This window comes from Arvicanthis niloticus, chromosome 1 (genome assembly GCF_011762505.2).
Source record: "Arvicanthis niloticus isolate mArvNil1 chromosome 1, mArvNil1.pat.X, whole genome shotgun sequence".
Classification (NCBI taxonomy): Eukaryota; Metazoa; Chordata; class Mammalia; order Rodentia; family Muridae; genus Arvicanthis; species Arvicanthis niloticus.
In genome coordinates this window covers 136,245,355-136,264,401 of record NC_047658.1, presented here as the reverse complement: position 1 = coordinate 136,264,401, position 19,047 = coordinate 136,245,355, and the positions used below count along the sequence as shown (strand labels likewise).

General features: G+C 45.4%; 1 protein-coding gene across 1 annotated transcript in view; it reads right to left on the bottom strand.

Moving 5' to 3' along the window:
- Nucleotides 1–18,655, bottom strand: part of Slc1a1 (solute carrier family 1 member 1) — a 76,229-nt gene extending 57,574 nt beyond the window's left edge. The window contains exon 1 of the mRNA XM_034499115.2: nt 18,405–18,655. Within this exon, the coding sequence (XP_034355006.1) occupies nt 18,405–18,495 (91 nt within the window). The 5' untranslated portion in view covers nt 18,496–18,655. The remainder of the gene's footprint in view (nt 1–18,404) is intronic.
- Between the last annotated feature and the right edge of the window lie 392 nt (nt 18,656–19,047).

The following is a 19,047-nucleotide window of genomic DNA, read 5'->3' as shown; positions in this document are numbered from 1 at the left end:
AGTTGGCCATCAGAGCACACCACATTAAAAAGCTTCTGCAGAGCAAAAGCAGCAACAATTACCACAGTAAAGACAGAGAGTAAAGAACAAAAGAAAGATTTAACCTGATAGAGAATACTTAGCACTCAAAATAATTAGATATCAAAAATCCAAACAATATAATCAAGAAATGGGCAAATGAGTTGAATACATCTCAAAAGAAATACATATGGCTAATAAACATATGGAAAAATGACACCTATATGTAAACATGCCACAGTGAAACCCAGACAGAAAACAAACCTGTATACTGTTGCTGGGAATGTAAATTGGTGCAGCCACTCAGGAAACCAATATAAGGCCTTGCAAAAAAGCTGAAAATGGGGCAACCTCATGATCTGGGGCACCACTCCTTGGTCTATACCTGAAGGAATCAAACTTAACTTCACCCTCGATAATCATGACATCATTCCCGACGGTCATACTATGGAATTGACCAAGGTGCCTCTCAGTGAATGAATGGACATGCTGTATGTATACACACAGTATATTGCCTGTTTTCTTTCATATGTAGAATCTAGACAAAAAAACAAAGCAAAGACATGTAGGTGAACAGTAAATACCAGGGAAGAGGAAAGGAACCAGAGGAGGAGGGAATAGTAGGGGTGAATGTGGGCAAAGTAGACTATGTGTGTGTACTAAATTGTGAAATAAAGTCCGCTATCTTATATAATTAATGTATAACGTGAAAAGGAGAGTGTAAGACAACAGCAGCAACAACAATGGCACCTCCTAACTCTCCATCAGCTCCAGGTGCACCAGCCCCACAGCTACTGGAGAAGTTTGGGGAAGAGGGCGGGGTGGAGAAGTGACTGAGTCTGGCCAAGCAAATCATCATAGTCCTTTTGTCTCAGGGCTTAGTCAAGGAATGAGTCTATTACCTCATTACAGTTGAAGGAGCCTCAAGGGAGTGTTGTTTGAACCTACAGGGACCAGAATCTTTCTCTTACTTGTGCAGAAATGGGAAAAGAAATCACCAAATATTGGGAACTAGCTTGCTAACCAGGGAAGTCTTGTGCTCACTGAAAACAACACAGGGATTCAAAGATGCCCTGATGATGAGTGAGGAAAGAACAGGTCCAGCTGTGTCCCTGGATGGGTTTGAGTCCTGGGATACAGCTATGCCTGAAGCTAGGAACTACATTTTTGGATGCCTAAGTTATAAGAGCCATAAATTCTCTCACTGACTTAAACCTGTTGGAGCTGGATCTCCTGGCACTTCCAATTAAGACTCCTAAATTACAAGTGAGAAGCAAGGGAGATGGTGTCTCGGTGTCTTTTGTACTCTGAATAACTCCTTTGCCCAAACACACATGCCCTAGTTGCAATAATGAGAGGCTGGTGATGTGGGTTCAAGGCCTTTTAGATATGGGGCCAAGAGGAGTGTGGGGCAGGTCAAGGGAAGGAAAGTGGCCATGTTGGTATTGAGTTACATTAGTATGGAAGCCACTCCTTACGGTGGCCATTAGCGACAGCCACTAATTATCATCAGTATTAAGGAAATAATTTCCTGGCCCATTCATGGATCTTTTCTTTCCAGTGCTTATTTCTTTTTGATAATAGTATCCTGAAAAATGCTTCAGTGTGGCATCTACTGCCTCTTGCTTCTGTGTGGCTTAGTTTCCACTTGCCTTAGTCTCAGTCTCTGCCCCTCTTTGTCCTGCTCTGTGTTTGCTGGCCAATGATGCCATGCATGGTTCCTTGCCCTCTGGTTTGGCCGGATTAGTCAAGGAACAATACAAGCTGTAGATCTTCGGTGGAACCAGGAATTGGTATTTATTTTCTCCTTTCTTTCCTTCCTTGCTAGGGTTCTGGCAGAAGCTTTATTTCTTGAGGACTGTAAAAGCCTTGTTATTTGGTGGTCCCTCTGCCATAGCCTTAGCCCATCTAAGACAATGGTTACCACTGCCCGTTCAGGTCCTAGGAGATTATAGCATGCCACAGCTGTTGGTCCCTGGGCCCTCCCATGCCTTCCTAGTTCCTTATCCATGTCTAACTCTATAATAGCCCTGTGATGAGATGCTGTCTGAGTAAATATGACATCAACTTCTTGCCAACTGATGCAGCCCTCCTGTCCCTCCCAACCTCACTCCAACCTCACTCTACATGTTTTTTGTTTGGTTGGTTTTTTAAGATTTTATTTATTTATTTTACATATATGAGTACACTGTAGTTGTCTTCAGGCAAGCCAGAAGAGGGCAGCAGATGGTTGTGAGCCACCATGTGGTTGCTGGGAATTGAACTCAGGACCTCTGGAAGAACAATCAGTGCTCTTAACCACTGAGCCATTTCTCCAGCCCCTCACTCTACATGTTTGCAGCCACCACAAACTCCCTGTTGTCTCTTAAAGAGGCTCTGCAGAGTCCTGCTTCCAGCCCTTGTTCACAAAGATGCTCCTCTTTGGAAAATCTTTATTCTATGGTTGCCTAAAGGCATCTTCCCATTCCTTCTTAAACTACCACCTTCTCCATGAAGCCTGTCCCAGACCTGCCCATGAGCTGCAGAGTCTCACTGAGTCTTATTTTGCATCAGTTACCCCCTCTGAACAGTCTCTGTCTCTGTCCCAAACTGGAGACCGAAGCACTGTGTGCCCAGCCCTGTACTCCACTGCCCAGCATTGAGCCTCACACTATAGGTCTCTGCCATCTGCTACACTGGATTGAACCAGGATGCCTTAGACAATAGCTTCTTAATGCGGGTACCCAGGCAGCCATTTCTTCCTTCACCTTGTGCTCATCAAACCTGAGCATGACAAAAGGAAACCAGGAAGAAACCATTAGATGAAAGCTGGGCCACAGGAACAAGCATGGGTAAAAACTCTGCCATTTTCCCATGACCATCATACTCGGAGGTGTCTCTTAAATGTGACCTGCATGGTAGTCTTGACTCATGGGCTGGTTTGCCCCTGACTCTGTTGTTGGGGGGCATGAAGTTCAGGGCCTGGTTCCTACACCTGGTGGCTTCTCCTGGGTTTCTGAAGACCCCGGAAACTCTCCTGTATTCAAGTGAATATGGAACTGGCTTGGAAAAGTCAACTAATAGCAATCCAGTCTCCAGAGGGAGCACCTGGCTCAGAGGCCTGGCTTGTGGTGAATGAATGGCTCTCCCTCCCACACTCAAGCATATCAGTGCTACAGGTGCACGGTTAGGTTAGTTCCTGAGAGTTTATTCATGACCTGAACCGTGGATTCCAAACTTGTGCATTTCCTGGGTGACTCTACTCCATTCCTCTGTTCTTAGAGTGGTCTGTTTTGCTCACCTCGAGGGCAAGCCTAACAATGTGTTGTGCACATTCTGATAAAATACCTTCCTTCATCTACCTCTATTCTATTCTATTCTATTCTATTCTATTCTATTCTATTCTCTATTTAGCAGACATTTAGTCTCTAATTACACCTGTAAGGTTTCAAGAAGCTCTGGAGTCCCCTGCTCTAAGGGCACAGCTTTTCCTCAAGGGTAAGGAACAGGAGTTCCTGGGTCAGATGTCTACAGCAGCTCGTTTCACAATCTTCAGGAAAACAGCTTGGCTCATTACATAATCTTATGAGGCCTTCTCTCTGCCTGTAAATAAAACCTAACTCCTGTCTCCTACTGGAATGTTTACTTAGGAGGATTGGCTTCAGGGAAAGGGGGTGACCAGTCAGCTTGGACTTTCTAGAACTGCCACAATTCTGGGATTTCCCACTCTGATGGATTTCAGTCTGAGTCTGGGTATCTGGGGCTCCCCAATCCTTAGCCCGATCTTACCTCTGCTCACGACCTTGTACCACTTTGAACTCTGTTCTCCATGATGATCTAGATCTGAGCAGCCAGCTGGCCAACTGTATAGCCACACTCCTGTGTGAAGCTGGAATCCTATTCTCCACTCCCACCAGGAGCCCAGAAACCTTTATTTTCAAGTGAGTTAAGATGTACTTTAAGCACTTTGTAGTATTTTCTAAAGTCAAGAAGGTCCCCCCTTCCTCTCTCTCCTTCCCTCCCCCATTGAAAGGCTAGATGAGGAATCTATCTGTAAATACCCTGTAATCCTCACTGGAATAATGGCATGAACAGGCCAGTTTAAATGGTGACCTGTCAACCCTTTTCCTTAGCACACAGGGCCCTGAGCAAGACCCAAGTGACTGTAAAAGTCAGAAATGAAAGCTGCTTAAGTAACTCCAGAGTTCTAGACATGGGGTGTAGTCAGTCACATGGCTACTGACTTAAGAGGTTAAAAAGAACAACCAGTCCCAATAATCATGACCACTCTAAACAATGAAAAAAAAAAAGAAAAAAAAAAAAAAGCAAGCGAAGTGGGGATTCCTGGAAAATGTTAATGTTCAAATGCAAGTAACAACGTTCCTGAGGAAATACGGATACGCTTTGCAGGTTCTGAAGTTCCGGAACTGGCATTCTGTCTCCAAACTCCATCACTCCAAAGAATTCAAAATCTTTGAAAGTCCAGTGAGATTTCAAGAATTCTCTGGGTATAAGAAACAAATCCATTAGGAGTGGCAGTACAGGCCTTTAATCCCAGCAATGTGAGGGGGAGACAGGTAGATTTCTGTGAGTTCAAGGCCGTTCCTGGACTCCACAGTGAGTTCCAAGACAGTCAAGGCTACACAGTGAGACCCTATCTCAAAAAATAAAGCTTCCCCTCCTCACAAAACAAACCAAAAACAAAAACAAACAAAATGAAGTAAAAAACAAAACCCAGAAAGAAATCCAGAGAGGAAGCAGAAGCGGAGCCTTTTTGATAATAACTTTACCAACAAACAAAATAAAACGAAACTGATCTTCAGAGTCTTAAACACAGTGACTCACCCTTCCTAATGCTATGACCCTTTAATACAATTCCTCAGGTTGTGATGACCCCAACCATAAAATTATTTTATGAAGTCATAACTGTAATTTTGCTACTTATATATTGTAATGTAAATATCTGATATGCAGGATATTTGACTCACAGGCTGAGAAATGCAGCTTTAATGCCTAAGTCTAGTGTTCCAACTAACAGTTCGCTCAAGGTCATCTGTAACACGAAGCACAGATCAGCAAATTAACCTATTATCATAGGAGCTATCTCCAGAATGAGAGAAAGCAGAAGAGGCCAAGAAGAGGAAGGATTCTCAGGAGGGGAACCTGGAAGTAAATTCACTCTAAGGTGTAGCAGGAACAACCAAACCTTGTCACTCTTTAAAAGGCTCTGTGCATTGGCAGCTGCTGCAGCTCAAAGTTGAAAACCAATTATTGGAAGTCAGAGAATAATCCACTGTTCTCCAGAAACCCGACTAGTTCCTGTTCTCTCTGATTTCACCTCTCTCTCTCTCTCTCTCTCTCTCCCTCCCTCCCTCTCTCTCTCTCTCTCTCTCTCTCTCTCTCTCTCTCTCTCTCTCTCTCTCTCTGTGTGTGTGTGTGCGCGCGCGCGCCACACTGACATGCACTCTTGACACCATGATTCCCAAGCTCAAGGTGCAGCAGAGGTCTTTATTACTGAGTGCCATCATGGCCCCAGAATCCTTGAAATGCTGCTGTAGACTGCTCAGGATGGATCATGCTGAGCTCTGGCCACAGTGGCTGTGGAGCTCTCAACAATCCAGCCTCCCCCCACCCCCACCTTCGAGTTCAGACCTAGAAAGGATCAATGAGATGGACTCACTAAGAGCTTACATGTTTTTCTCATTGATAAGGAAGGTTTTTTTGTAATGCACCAAAAACCTTTTTTGGGTGTCTCTTATGAAACAGATGCAAGACTACACGTCACCTGAATGACAGCATCCTTAGCTCCTCAGCGGACAGAGGTGAGAAATGTAACAGTTATCTATTGCAATGAGCTGAATATGGTCTGTCCCTTCTGAAACTCATTGTTATGGCAGTAGTGTTAGGAGAAGGGGAGAAGGGGAGAGGGATCACATTATAAAGAGTGATTAGGTCACTAAAAGAAGACTAAGCTCTTTCTCCGTGTGTGGATTCTCACTCTCTTAGCCGGATCTATTACTGCAGGAACAGGCTCTAACGCTCGGAGGCTATTCCCTCTTCTTCAGTGGTCCCCAACCTTCCTAATGCTGCAACCCCTTCATACAGTTCCTCAGGTTGTAGTGACCCCCAACCACAAAATTATTTTTATTGCTACTTCATAACTGTATTTTTGCTACTATTATGAATCATAGTATAACTAGCTGATATGATATGCAGATGGCCTTAGGTGACCCCCATGGAAAGGTCGTTTGACCCCCCCCCCCAAGGCAGTCTCAACCTAAGGGTTGAGAACCACTGCTCTTTCATTTTTCAGACATATCTGCTTCTGCTTTTCTTTCTTTCTTTCTTTTTTTTTTTTTTCTGCTTTTCTACCATAAGCTGGCATGCACCTCATGGACCTGTACACTTGGACTTCTCAGTTTCCAGAGATTTTTGCTCAAATAAACTTTATTTTTTTTTTACCCAATTTTGGATTTTTTTTTTCTTTTTTTTCTTTTTGTGACAGCAACTAAGAACAGAAACCCTGCCCCACCTTCACGGCCACTGCAGCTGTGGCTCTGCTAAGACCCCCACCCCCCATTCCAGTTCTTCAAACTCAAGGAATGTTGGGCATCCTTCTAGCCCCACCTTTCCAGGCTCATGTGAGTGACACCTGTATGTGCATTGCCACCGACAGGCTGAGGCAATAGACCTCAGGTGTCTGACTCTGCATCTCTAGCCGTAAAATCCATTCCTGTTCAATTGAAATTGCTTTCCTTGTTGGCTGCTAAAGGAATTGATTTTCCTAGCCACAGTCTACACTTTTCATCCCATATGCCAATTCTGTTTGATTACCAGTGGCTGCCTGGAACACAGTTTTAAGGTATCCAAGGAAAAGGTGTTGTCATCTTAGTGACATCTGCCACAGGGTAGGCTAGGGATTGATGCTGTGAACGCTGATTAGTTATGAATATAAATTAGTGGCTATAAGGGTATATATATATAAAGAAAGGAGATGGCTTCACAAACTGGATTTTCCCTCAACTTACTAACCACACCGGTGGCAAAAGAAATCCCCGGTAAATATTAGTATCATTTTGGTCAACAAGGAAGGAGAAACCTCTGAAAGTCTCACGACACCAGGAATCCTACCTGAAACACACAAGGTGACTGTCTTAGTCAGGGTTTCTATTCCTGCACAAAACATCATGACCAAGAAGCAAGTTGGGGAGGAAAGGGTTTATTCAGCTTACACTTCCACATTGCTGTTCATCATCAAAGGAAGTTAGGAACTCACACAGGGCTGGAACCTGGAGGCAGGAGCGGAGGCAGAGGCCATGGAGGGGTACTGGTTAATGGATTACTTCCCCTGGATTGCTCAGCTTGCTTTTTTTTTTTTTTTTTTTTTTTTTTTTTGGTTTTTTGAGACAGGGTTTATCTGTGTATCCCTGGCTGTCCTGGAACTCGCTCTGTAGACCAGGCTGACCTTGACACTCAGCTTGCTTTCTTATAGAACCCAGGACTACCAGCCCAGGGATGGCACCACCCACATCGGGCTAGGCCTTCCCCCCCTTTGATCACTAATTGAGAAAATGCCTTTCAGCTGGATCTCATAGAGGCATTTCCTCAAGGGAGGCTCCTTTCTCTGTGATAACTCCAGCTTGTGTCAAGCTGACACACAAAACCAGCCAGTACAGTGGCTAAGCAGCCCAGAAAACAAGTGTATAAGACATGCATACAAACTGAGCAAAATCGTCCGTTTTCAAAGAGGGTGGAGAGTGTAGGTCAGGCTTCCTGCAGATGGACATCTCAGGTGAGGGTACCTTTGGTCATTGTTGGCTTAGAGCTTTGCTAAATTATAAGTAACTACATAACTTCAGGCAGTAGCACAGTAGTAGAAAAATAGACTCACCTAAGCTCTCTCCCCTGAGGACTTTCCCCTAACTGAATGTGCGCTATAGTATTAAGCACCTGAACACTGAGCCCAGATGATTCTCCCAGCACAGTTATAAGAACAAACACACCGTGGGCCATCTCTGGGGTGGTTTTCTAGCTCCACTCTCAAGGCCACCATTTTACCCCCAACATGCAGGTCAAGATCACAAGAAGATGATGTCAAGACCCTTCCTGGATACATAGAGTTCTGTGATGAACACCATCATGCCTCCGAATCTGGGGACTTGGGAGTAAGAAGGGGCTTTGGAGCCATGGCCTCAGGCTAATCAGAGGTCTGGTGGAGGGCCTTATTCTTCCATGCTGGTTCTGGTGAAACTGAGGTACACTGATTGTTCCCAACTGGGCTGAGTAGAACCCTTTGGGACAAGCTGCGTGAAGCATCTGTAAGCTGGGACAAAGGTCTACTCCTTGGGGTGTTCAGGAGTGTCTGAGGAAAGATGGATCCTATTCGAGGGAATGGGAAGGCAGTGGGCAGGTCCTCTGTGAGTCAATGGGGACTGCATTTCTGGAAAGGAGTGAGTCACAGAAACACTTCCTTTCCAACAACAGAGGTGTCACTGTTGAGTGTGCTCACAACAGAGCACTCTCTGTGGCACTTCAGGCCCTCCCCTCAGCAAGCTGAAATGAGCGCTCTCCTTCTATGGCTACTCGCCTGGCTAAACTCGGGGCTCTGGAGGAAATTCTGGGGTCATGGTAACCATCTCCAGTGCTGTCTCCGATTAGATGCACTTTCAACATGCAAAACACAGAAGGCCATTTTAAGCGTTTACTGCTTTAACAGATAGCACTGCAGGGAGTTAAACTGTCACTGGATGACATCTGCATGCTTGAATCCCCACAGCTGAAGTGGCCCTAGGTCTCCGGTGACACAAGGGAAGATTTGCAGCTCCTTAGGCTTCTCTGGCACCCAGCCAGCCTGCTGCTACTCTCTAGGACAGTTATTTCCAGTCTCAGCTCTGTTAAAGGTAATCACAATTTCTCACAAGTAATTAATATGGAACACTTTATCTGTACGAGCTGAAGTGCATGTGTGTACATATTCTCTCTCTCTCTCTCTCTCTCTCTCTCTCTCTCTCTCTCTCTCCATAGCTCATTCCTAATCCCACTTCTTGCATCTCTTGCATTTTCCCTAGGCTTTTCGCCCACTGTACTATTCTTTGAGTATCAGCATGCACTGAATTAACATGCAGAATTTTCTATATAACATGTTTTCACTTGGAGCTTCTTCTATTTATAATGCCCAGTGCTCAAAATTTTGAAAGGTGGGTAACTTTGATTCTATAGTTGTGTTAAGTTAAAATAAAATTAAAAAAAAAAAAAACCAAACTAACAACAAACCACTGTGTTTTAGCTTAAACAGCATTTAACAAGATATTTAATATATGTCAACCGTTGGCAATTTATACTCAAAGCATTCTCAAAAGGCAGCCATTAAGATTGGACTGGGAATAAGAATGGGAATTGGTGGGGGGCATCTCTAGGACTAGCTGGAGACCTGGGACAGGGGAGTCTAGGGGGGTGACCCTAGCTGAGATTCCTAACAGCAGGGCATATAAAGACTGAACTGGCCACATCCTGTAGCCAGGCAGGACTTCCAGTGGAGGGAGGAGGACATCAACCCACCCACAAAACCTTCAACCCAAAATTTGTCCCACCTACAAGATGTGCAGGGATAAAGATGGAGCAGAGACTGAAGGGATGGCCAACCAATGACTGGCTCAACTTGAGGCCTACCCATGAGAAACAGCCAACCCCTGACACTATTAATGACACTCTGCTACACTGCAGTCAGGAACCTAGCATAACTATCTCCTGAGAGGCTTCATCCAACAGCAGATGGAAACAGACCTACAGCCAAACATCAGGCAGAGCTGGGGGAGTCTTTTGGAAGAGTTGGGGGTAGAAGTGAGTGAGCTAGAGGGGTCAAGGACACCACATAAAGACCTACAGTGTCTACTAACCTGAACACATGGGGGCTCATAGAGATTGAACCACTAACCAAAGATCATGCAGGGGCTGAACCCAGGTTCCTTACACATCTGTAGCAGATGTGCAGCTTGGTGTTCACATAGGTCCCCTAACAAGTAGAGGGGAGACTTTCTGATTCTGAGGCCTGCCATTGGGCTCCTCCCCCCCCCCCCCCCCCCCCCACTAACTGGACTGCCTGGTTGTGCCTCAGTGGGAAAGGATGGGCTTAGTCCTGCTGGGTCTAGATGTCTCAGGGCAGTGTGCAGTGTGGTACCCAACGGGGGTCTTCTCCTTCTCTAAGGAGATGGGGAGGGGGATTTGTAAGAGTAAGATTGGGAGGAGAGGAGGAAGGGGGATTGCAATCAGGTTGTAAAGTGAATAAATAAATAAATTAAGTAAGTAAGTAAAAAAAATTAAAAAGATATATATATGTGCAGAATCTGTACATTGTTTTTGGCAACAGTAATTTCCGCTGAATTAATTATTCTAATCTATATGCATGGAAGGTCTTCCCATCTTCATTGAAGAGATCTCCCACCTCCTTGGTGAGGTATATTCTTAGGCTTTTAAAGAAGCTGTTGTGAATGGGATTTCCTCCCTGAATTGTTCTTGCCAAGTTCACTATTGGTGTATAGAGATGCTACAGATTTTGATTGTTATTTGTTTAAGCTTGACTTTTGAATTATTCTGTTTTGGTCAAAGTGTTTCTTAGTTCTAAGCATTTCTGGGGGTCTTTAGGGTGTTTTAGGTGTAGGGGCTCATCATCTGTAAGTATGACAATATGACTTAATTTCACATTTGTTACCTCTTTATTCCTACCTCTTGTCTGATTGTTCTAGATAAGACTTTGAATGCTAAACTGAAAGTAGAGAGTAGGCATCCTTGTTCCATTTCAGATTTAAAGCAGATGCTCATTCCCCCATTTGGTATAATGCTGGGTACCAGTTTGTTGTAGTAGCTTTCATTATATTGCTGTATGTTCCTTTGGCTCCTAGGTTTTCAGGGTTTTTATTATGAAGGGAAGCTGAAGTTTGTCAAAGGTTTTTCTGCATCAATTGAAATGATCATGTAATTTCTGTCCTTAAGTATTTCTGTACTATTACATGCACTGTTTTTGTACATGTTAGACAATTTCTAATCCTTGGGATGAAGCCAGTGTGGTTAGGGTGTATGATCTTATTATGTTCTTGAATTTGCTTTTCAAGATCCTTCCCCTGGATTTGTATTTCTGTTCATTGTGTGGGGAAACTGGTTTGTAGTTTCTTCTGTTTTCTGGTTTACCATAAAGGAGCGGGCTTTGTAGAAAGGGTATGGTAGTGTCTTTCCCCTTCTATTTTATGGGGGGCCATTTGAGGTCTAAACCCCAATTTTCTAGTTTCAACTCTTCAATATGTGGAACTTAGATGAAATCTCTTGGGTACCTACGTGAGCAGATACTGAGGATAGATGAGGACAGATGCTAGACAGATAAATCCCCGGAAGGGAAAACATAAACAGTACTTCATTTGCTCATCAAAGTGCATGTACCTGCACTTAGTCATGAACAAAGTCATCAAAGTGCATGTACCTGCACTTAGCCATGTACAAAGTCATCAAAGTGCATGTACCTGCACTTAGCCATGTACAAAGTCATCAAAGTGCATGTACCTGCACTTAGTCAAGTACAAAGTCATCAAAGTGCATGTACCTGCACTTAGCCATGTACGGCATCAACAAGACAGATGAAACCAATATACCACCAACTTCAAAGCTTCCAGAAAATGACACAAACCCATTTTAATAATCATTATTTTCATAATTTATATCTTTGGCAAGCTCTGGATTAAATATATTATTATAACTAAAATATACTTCTAAACCAGTAAGTTTGTTTTCTCCAGAAATACATAAACAGAAGGGGTCCTATTCTTCATTACAAGTTCAAATCCTTAAAAAATACTATAAATCTTTTATTACATATGAGAGATTATGCCTTTTTTGGTTTTTCTTACATCAAATTATCTACTTATGTCACAGAAATGAGTTATTTTGCAGAACTAAGGTCTTTCCATCACTTTAAAGAAAGATCAGATGATATTTTTATTTTCTGAGTTGGAATATTCTGTGTTTCAGGAACACTTTAAACTAGAGATATATCAAGGCCAGATGCACATGTTTATTAGACCTGACTACTGCTGGGATCATCTGACACTGACATAGAACATTACCCTGGTGATAGTCTCACGTACAACTAGTATTACTGCCTCTAAGTCACAGAACAGTTGATGAGGCATCAACATCATTTCCTCTACCTGTAGTACTTCCCAGGACAACCTTAGCATCCCACACAGGAGTTCCTCTGGCTCCCAGCAGTAAACTGAGAGGTGAATACATGGCCAAGGAGCTGAAGGTTCTTAAAACTAGAAGGATCCTCAGAGGTTTCCTAATCCAGGGACAATGATGTTGTCTACCTACTGCTGTGTCCTTGGCAGACATCAATAATCAACTTCAGAACTTCTAATTCTTTCTCAACAAACACTGCATTAGGTAAGACAATCTACTACCTATAAATGAATTAGCATGTGAAATCTTTTTTGCTTTTTTATTCAGATACAAACTAAAGGCCCCCAAAGTATATCAGATATAATTTTTCTTTATGTGGAGTTTTAAGAGTCAGTTGCATTATTTTATGGTCTCATTCTATATGGGGGTTCCTTTTAGTATTATGGGAGCATCCTCCAGGGGTCTGTAATCTAGTTTTAAGAGAGAAAAATGAGTGTGCTTGATGTATATGCAGACTAATTACATGTTAAACTGAGTTATTTACGTGAATCAGAGGAGCAGACAGAAATAACTTTATGGAAGAAGTGGAACCTGGTATAAACTTTGTGCTCATTTATTCATTTAACAAACAAGGATCATGTCTGTGGGTCCCAATACTCTGGGTCGTAAGTGACTCAACAATTCAACAAATGTACAGAGCCTACAAATCAATGAGACCATGCAGTGGGCACTGAGAGAATCCTCCACCAGGGCCTGTGGTTGATGGGGTGGCAGAATAACTAGAAGATAGTAACAAGTACCTGGCAGGCACAGGCTTTGTACATGGGGAGGAAAGTCTAGATAGAGGCAGAGTCTGCTCAGCCAACCACCTGGGTTGTAATCAAAGTTCTGCCATTGACCAGCAACCTTGGGCAAGTTTCCTGTCAGTGCCTCAGTTTCCTGAAAATACACTTGCTGGAAAAATGAAATGAGTTGGAGCACAGTTAGCACTTACGATAGTGTGTGTCTGAAGGAGACATTAGGCCTTAGACCTCCTCAAAGGCTAAACAGGGAGAATGGCACTTTGCTTTGTATCTCTCAGAAGGAGCATCACTCAAAGGAAGGTGTGCCGAGTTACATGCTGAAGAATGAGGCTGTGGGGTGATGCAGACAGTGCAGGCAGTGTGGGGTGATGCAGTGTTCAGGATGCTGTGCTGGAAAGATGGCCTCTCCATCCTCGGGTAGCAGCATCCTATAGGCTATTTTAAGGCCCAAAATGATACAATCTGCTCTGCCGCTAAGCAAGGTCACTTTGACAGCCATCTCAACTCTACTCATATCGGAGGCTTCAACAGTGGTCTCCACGTGGACAGGTTTGTGTCTAATGACTTAACTAATAACTAACTAGACTAGTCATTAGTCTCTGGACCCTACAAATAGCATCCACGACAGTATGATTCAAATTAGCTCAGAATCTGGAGAGGAGTGAGAGCCAGCCAGGCTCTGCCACCAGAAAAGGCAGATCCAGAGGGAATACAAACATACAGCTCTGTGCCCTGCTCAGGACAAGCCGTCACCACGTCCCTCTACCCTGTGGGCAAGCATTCAGCTCTCATGGGCCTTGTCCAACCCAGCATAATTCATACGTGTTTTCTCTTCATATTCTCATTCTCTCCCTCTCCCCCTCCTTTTCCTCTCTCCTTCTCTTCCACCTTCCCTCTCTCATCTCTACTCTTAAGATGGCTTCTTTTGGACTTAAAGCAGACTCAAAACCCCACAAAACAAAATGAAACAAGAAATCGCTTTCTGGTTCTAACAGGAACCCTCACTTTCTCCCATCCCTCTCACACTCCAATGCCTCCAAAGAAAGCCTCATGAGGTTACCTGCCCTCCTCCACTCTCAACACTGCTGAACATCCTCACCTATGCCTAGCACTGTTCAGTTCTTAGCTCTTCCGGTTTCTGATGCATATCCCCTGTCTGCACTCCTCAGCTCTGGCTCTTCTCCCTGTGCAAATGGGCTCATCTGTACCCAAGACTTTAATCTCTCCCTGAACCTGATGTGATCCACCTAGTACCCCGCCCCACACACAGCCTGTCTCCAGATTCACTTGTCCACTGCTTGCCGCTGCCTAGCTTCACTTAAAGGCCCCTGGAGGCTCTTCCTCCTCAGCATTTCCAGATCGTATCTCTTGCCGAAGCTCTTAATCCTGCTAGAGATAGTCAGTTCTCACTTGGACCAAATTCCACCAGGCCTTACTGGATTAACTGGATGGCCCTCATTCCCTTTCTCTTCCAACAGCAAGCTGCCTGGATGAGGCTGTCCTTGCTTGGACATGAACCTGGCTCACCCCGTCACCCTGTCCTGTTCTTCTCTCTGTCTTGACCTTCTAGCCCACCCCACCCCACCCTGCTATGCATTTGAGGATTCAGGGTGTCCGAGATATCTGTGCAACTTGTTTCCTACCTGGCCTCAAACTCACTATGTAGACCAGGCTGTCCTCACAGAGAACCACCTGCCTCTGCCTCCTAAGTGGTGGGATTAAAGGTGTGCCACCATGACGGGCAGGTACTCTCGTAAATCCTGCTGTACCAAGGCCAGTGAGACAAAGAGCTGGGTGTGGAATCACGTGAGTTGTGGCTGATTCCTATCCTCAGGGCTGTCAAAGAATTGCCAGAAAATGGAACAACTAAATGCAAAGGCCACCTCCAAATGACCACTGCCAGGCATACCCAGAGCCACCCAAGGCAGGAGACGCAAGACTGGATAAGACTGGGATTATCTGGACTTGGAGGAATCAGCCCAGAGTTTGTACAATAGAGGATTGCTTCCTCAGAGCTTCATAGAAACTGCATTACAGTGAACAAGTTTGACAGCTCCATGGGACGGGCAGTATCTGTGGCCTTTTCTGAGAGTCCCCAAGCTGGCCATTGTAGATTTCTCCACACAAAGCCTGGAGGAGAGATGATACTTCCTTTTGTGAGTAGAATGAAGAATCCACAAGTCTCTCTCCAATACTATATATACCCTTCCCTAATCTCATGGCTGAATTCTCACACATAGCAATTCTGCTTGGACATAACTCCCACTAGGAACCAGCAGTTCTTCCTGTTGACTTTCTGCCTGTTAAGCGGGTTGAGAATTAGTCTGTAGGATATAAAACCAAGTCACCAGCTCTTCCTGTTGTCTCTTCTAAAGGTGGAGAATATTACAGAGATGGGCATTGGCTTTGATAATGAAGCTTGCCATCAGAACCCTTGAGTCACCGTGGACTTTGAATTATAGACTAGGCAGTAGGCAGAACAGAGATTCAAATCCCAAATAAGATATTCATTTTCTCCTATTTAAATTCACATTTTCTCCAATTCCATTTACTGGATGCCTGTTGTATGCCAGCCACAAGCTGGGTACTTCCGCGGTATGTTAATCAACTCTGGTCACAAGTGTCCCCAGTTTTTAAGAAGGAACTGAGGGCTCCGAAGACTAGGCGCTGTGTCTGTCCAGATAGCAGTACCAGAATTCAAGTCCAGGGCTCCTGACTAAGTACTGTGCTTATTCTCTTGCACTGTGAGATCAGGGAATGTCTACCAGAGTTACAGTGAACCCAATCAAAATGATCCTCTCAGGCAAAAATATTATTTTCAGAATTTTGTTGGATTTCACAGAAATTATCAAAGACAGTTACCTATTTAGTTCCAACCTGGAACATAAGAATTTGTCAAACATTTATCTCAAAGCATCTCCTTGGCCATTAAAACCCAAGTTAGCACCACATATCTAATGAAAGTGGTCTTTAATTGTACTTGCCCTCACAAGCTATATCTCAGAAACTCAGAGGCTTTAAGCACACACATATACACACACACACACTTTTCTGAAACAGTCTCATATAGCTCAGGCTAGCCTCAAACTCACTATGTAGTTGAGGCTGACCTTGAACTCATGATCTTCCTGCTTCTACAAACTGACCTGTACCACCTGGCCTGCCTGTGGGGGTGGGGCAGGAGGGGTGGGGTGGGGAGACAGCTTTGCTCTTAGTTTCACTAACCAAAATATTTTACATAGTCATAGCTGCTAACTTATTTTGGGGGCCAAATATTTCTATGGATATAGTCAGAAGATTTCACTAAGGAACTATCTGTTTTAACATTTTTGGTTTGGGTTGGTTTTTTTCCCTTTTTAATGTCTACGTGGGAAAAAAAAAAAAAAACAAACTCCTAAAAGAAGGTTCTGTGAGAGCTCTGGTAATTTTGCTTGATCAGTCATAGTAGTTGTAGAAAAACTGACCATTCACAACCCAGAAAGGGCTAACGGATACCTAGGACAAGTGGCTGAGATTCCATTGCTTGTTAAACAGGATAGCCAGTGTAGTCTGCGCAAAGGCAGGTACAAATGTTCACTCAGAGCAAAGGTTCTGGGAGTGGCAGAGAAGAGGACCCCAGCAAGTGCCTGCTTGAGCACCCTGATGGTATTCTAAGCAGGAGACTTCTCATACCAGATGGAACCATGCCCGAGTCTGCCCCGTGCTCCTCGGAAGGAACAAGGGACTGATTGGTATGACCTCAGCAAGGCATTAGCAATTTTAAATGGTGAATTTATGGCTCAAATCGAATACCAGAATCAAGTTCCTGCAGCTTCCCCACACTAAAACCGGGGAAAGAGGTCCACCTGAGACCACAGGTCATGGCTGCAAAGTAAGAGGAAACAAACCCTTTCTTGGCCTGAGGATTTTGCTTATGCAACTGGTCCAAAGGCCAGTGAGTAACTGGTAGGCTTCCTTTCCAGAGCAGGCTCTGGTGAACTGGTATGTGAATTGTAGGGTACAACACTCATGCCAGCTGCTGGTGGAAAGCACTCAGTGACCAAGTGGGATCTCTGCAGTACCCAGGGCTGCAGACACTCCAAACCGGGAAGGAGCCACAAGCTTTGGTCACCTCCAAGGCTTTCAAAAACAGATTTAAAAATAAATTCTGCATTCATCATTGGGAAAACAAACAAAGCCAAGTCTTCCAAACCATTCAATCTCTTGGTAGGAGCTGTTATTTAAATGAGGTGATGAGTGATAAACCTTTCCCCAAAATGCCCTAAACCACTTGGCACTGGGGAAAGTGAACACCAGTGGGTTCTTCTACACTCCTTTCTTCCCACAAACATCCTTTGTTAATGCGATTCAGGGTGTTATTTATTTACCAGAAGCCCGACTTCCCTTTGCATAAGGTTCTGGAGGAGCCCATATGACCCCGAGGATTCCATTAACTTCCGAAGGCATTTTAGTTTTTGGCGGGGATGACCTTGGAGGGGAGCAGGCAACACTAAGTAAGTATTCCCAGACTCAAGAGCAAGGTGCGATGCCCAGGGAGGAGAAGGGGCTGCCCCATCGTCCCCTTTCCATCAGTGGCAGCTGCAATTTTCAGATAGAGGGTGGAGCCTGCCTAGGAATCCACTTTCCCTCAAGGTGCACCTGCCCTTACCTGTTGGACGGCCCCATCTGGGGTGTGAAGACCCACAGGGTTCCCACCCTACAGTACATTGTCTAGTTCAAGTTAGACAACCTGGCCAGAAAATGAGATCCTAAACCTCTGAGCAATGGCCCAGACATCCACTAGTCCTGGCCCAGTGGTATGTCAGGCATGGGCTGCTTAAATACACGCGAGTGTGAAAAAAAATAAAAGCGGCTTCTATTATTTTGAATAGAAAAACCGTGGTGAGCAGGTAGCCCAGGAGGAAGAAGGGGGCTGGGTCCTCTTAGCGCTGATTCCCTGTGGCCTCTGTGAGCCACAACTGCTGGCTCAGAAATCAGGTATGAATCTGACTGGAGAGGTATCCTATAAGAAGGTACCCACCCCTGCTCCATCCCGCAGGCCCAGATGTCTCTTTAAATCCGATGGAGAACAGTAATTCATGCAGTCGTGGTCGGGCACGAAGGTGATGGTGGTGGTGTGTGCGTGTGGTGAGAACAGTTAAGGATGAAGATCAAATTAAACCCTGCTTAACCCCGCTTGTTTTCAAAGGACCCCTGTCCACCTTTCAAGCCCCCTCTGATCGTTTTGGAGAAAGCAGAGACAGCAGCTCGCAGAGCACCAATGGGGGGGGGGGGCGCTAAGAACATTGTTCCCCCGCGTGAAACCAAAGCGCTCGGGTTGATTCTGAGCTTGGGGACCCAGTCCCGGGGAACGCGGGCAGCGCGCTCCACGCCGAGCCCACCCGGTCCGGCACGCGGCCTGGCCTCGGGCACGCGCCTAGTGCCCCGGGCGCGACTCACCTAATACCACGGCGGCCACGGTGGAGAGCAGCAGCCAGTGATTCCGCAGGAAGCGGCGCCAATCGCATCCCGAATTCGTGGGTTTCCCCATGGTGGGCACTGGCGTTTGCGAGGAGTCGGGAAGCGTGGCAGATTCAGGATGCAGGGCACCGTGGAGACACAGCGCACGGGCCGCTGTCAGAGCTGCCACTGCCGCTGGGGACCGAGCACGGTGGTTTTGCGTGGCGGGCACGCCCGGCTCCTCCCGCCGCCGCTCGCTGCAGCACCGGGGCCAACCAGCGAGGACGAGGGCGGAGCGTCCCGGCGGGGTGGCGCGCGTGGGGCGATCAGGTACCCCTGGGCTCCCGGTGGAGCCTTCCCACCGGAGGAGCTTCTGACCGTCTGTGATTCCACACCAGTCTCCTTGGAGACACACAGCCCTGACCGGGTGCGAAGGGATTTAATATGGGACTCTTTCTGCCTTGGGCCTCAGGCCTCAGGCCTCAGAGTCACAAGAAGGGACACACAGTGTGACTTCAGAGCAGCTTTGGGGATGTTTTTTTCCATGTGATCTCTGATATCCCCCACCTCCCGGGATTATTTAATTCTCTGATTTGAGGGTCAGACAGGATCTGCCAGGACCCAGGCTTGATTGTACACCTTG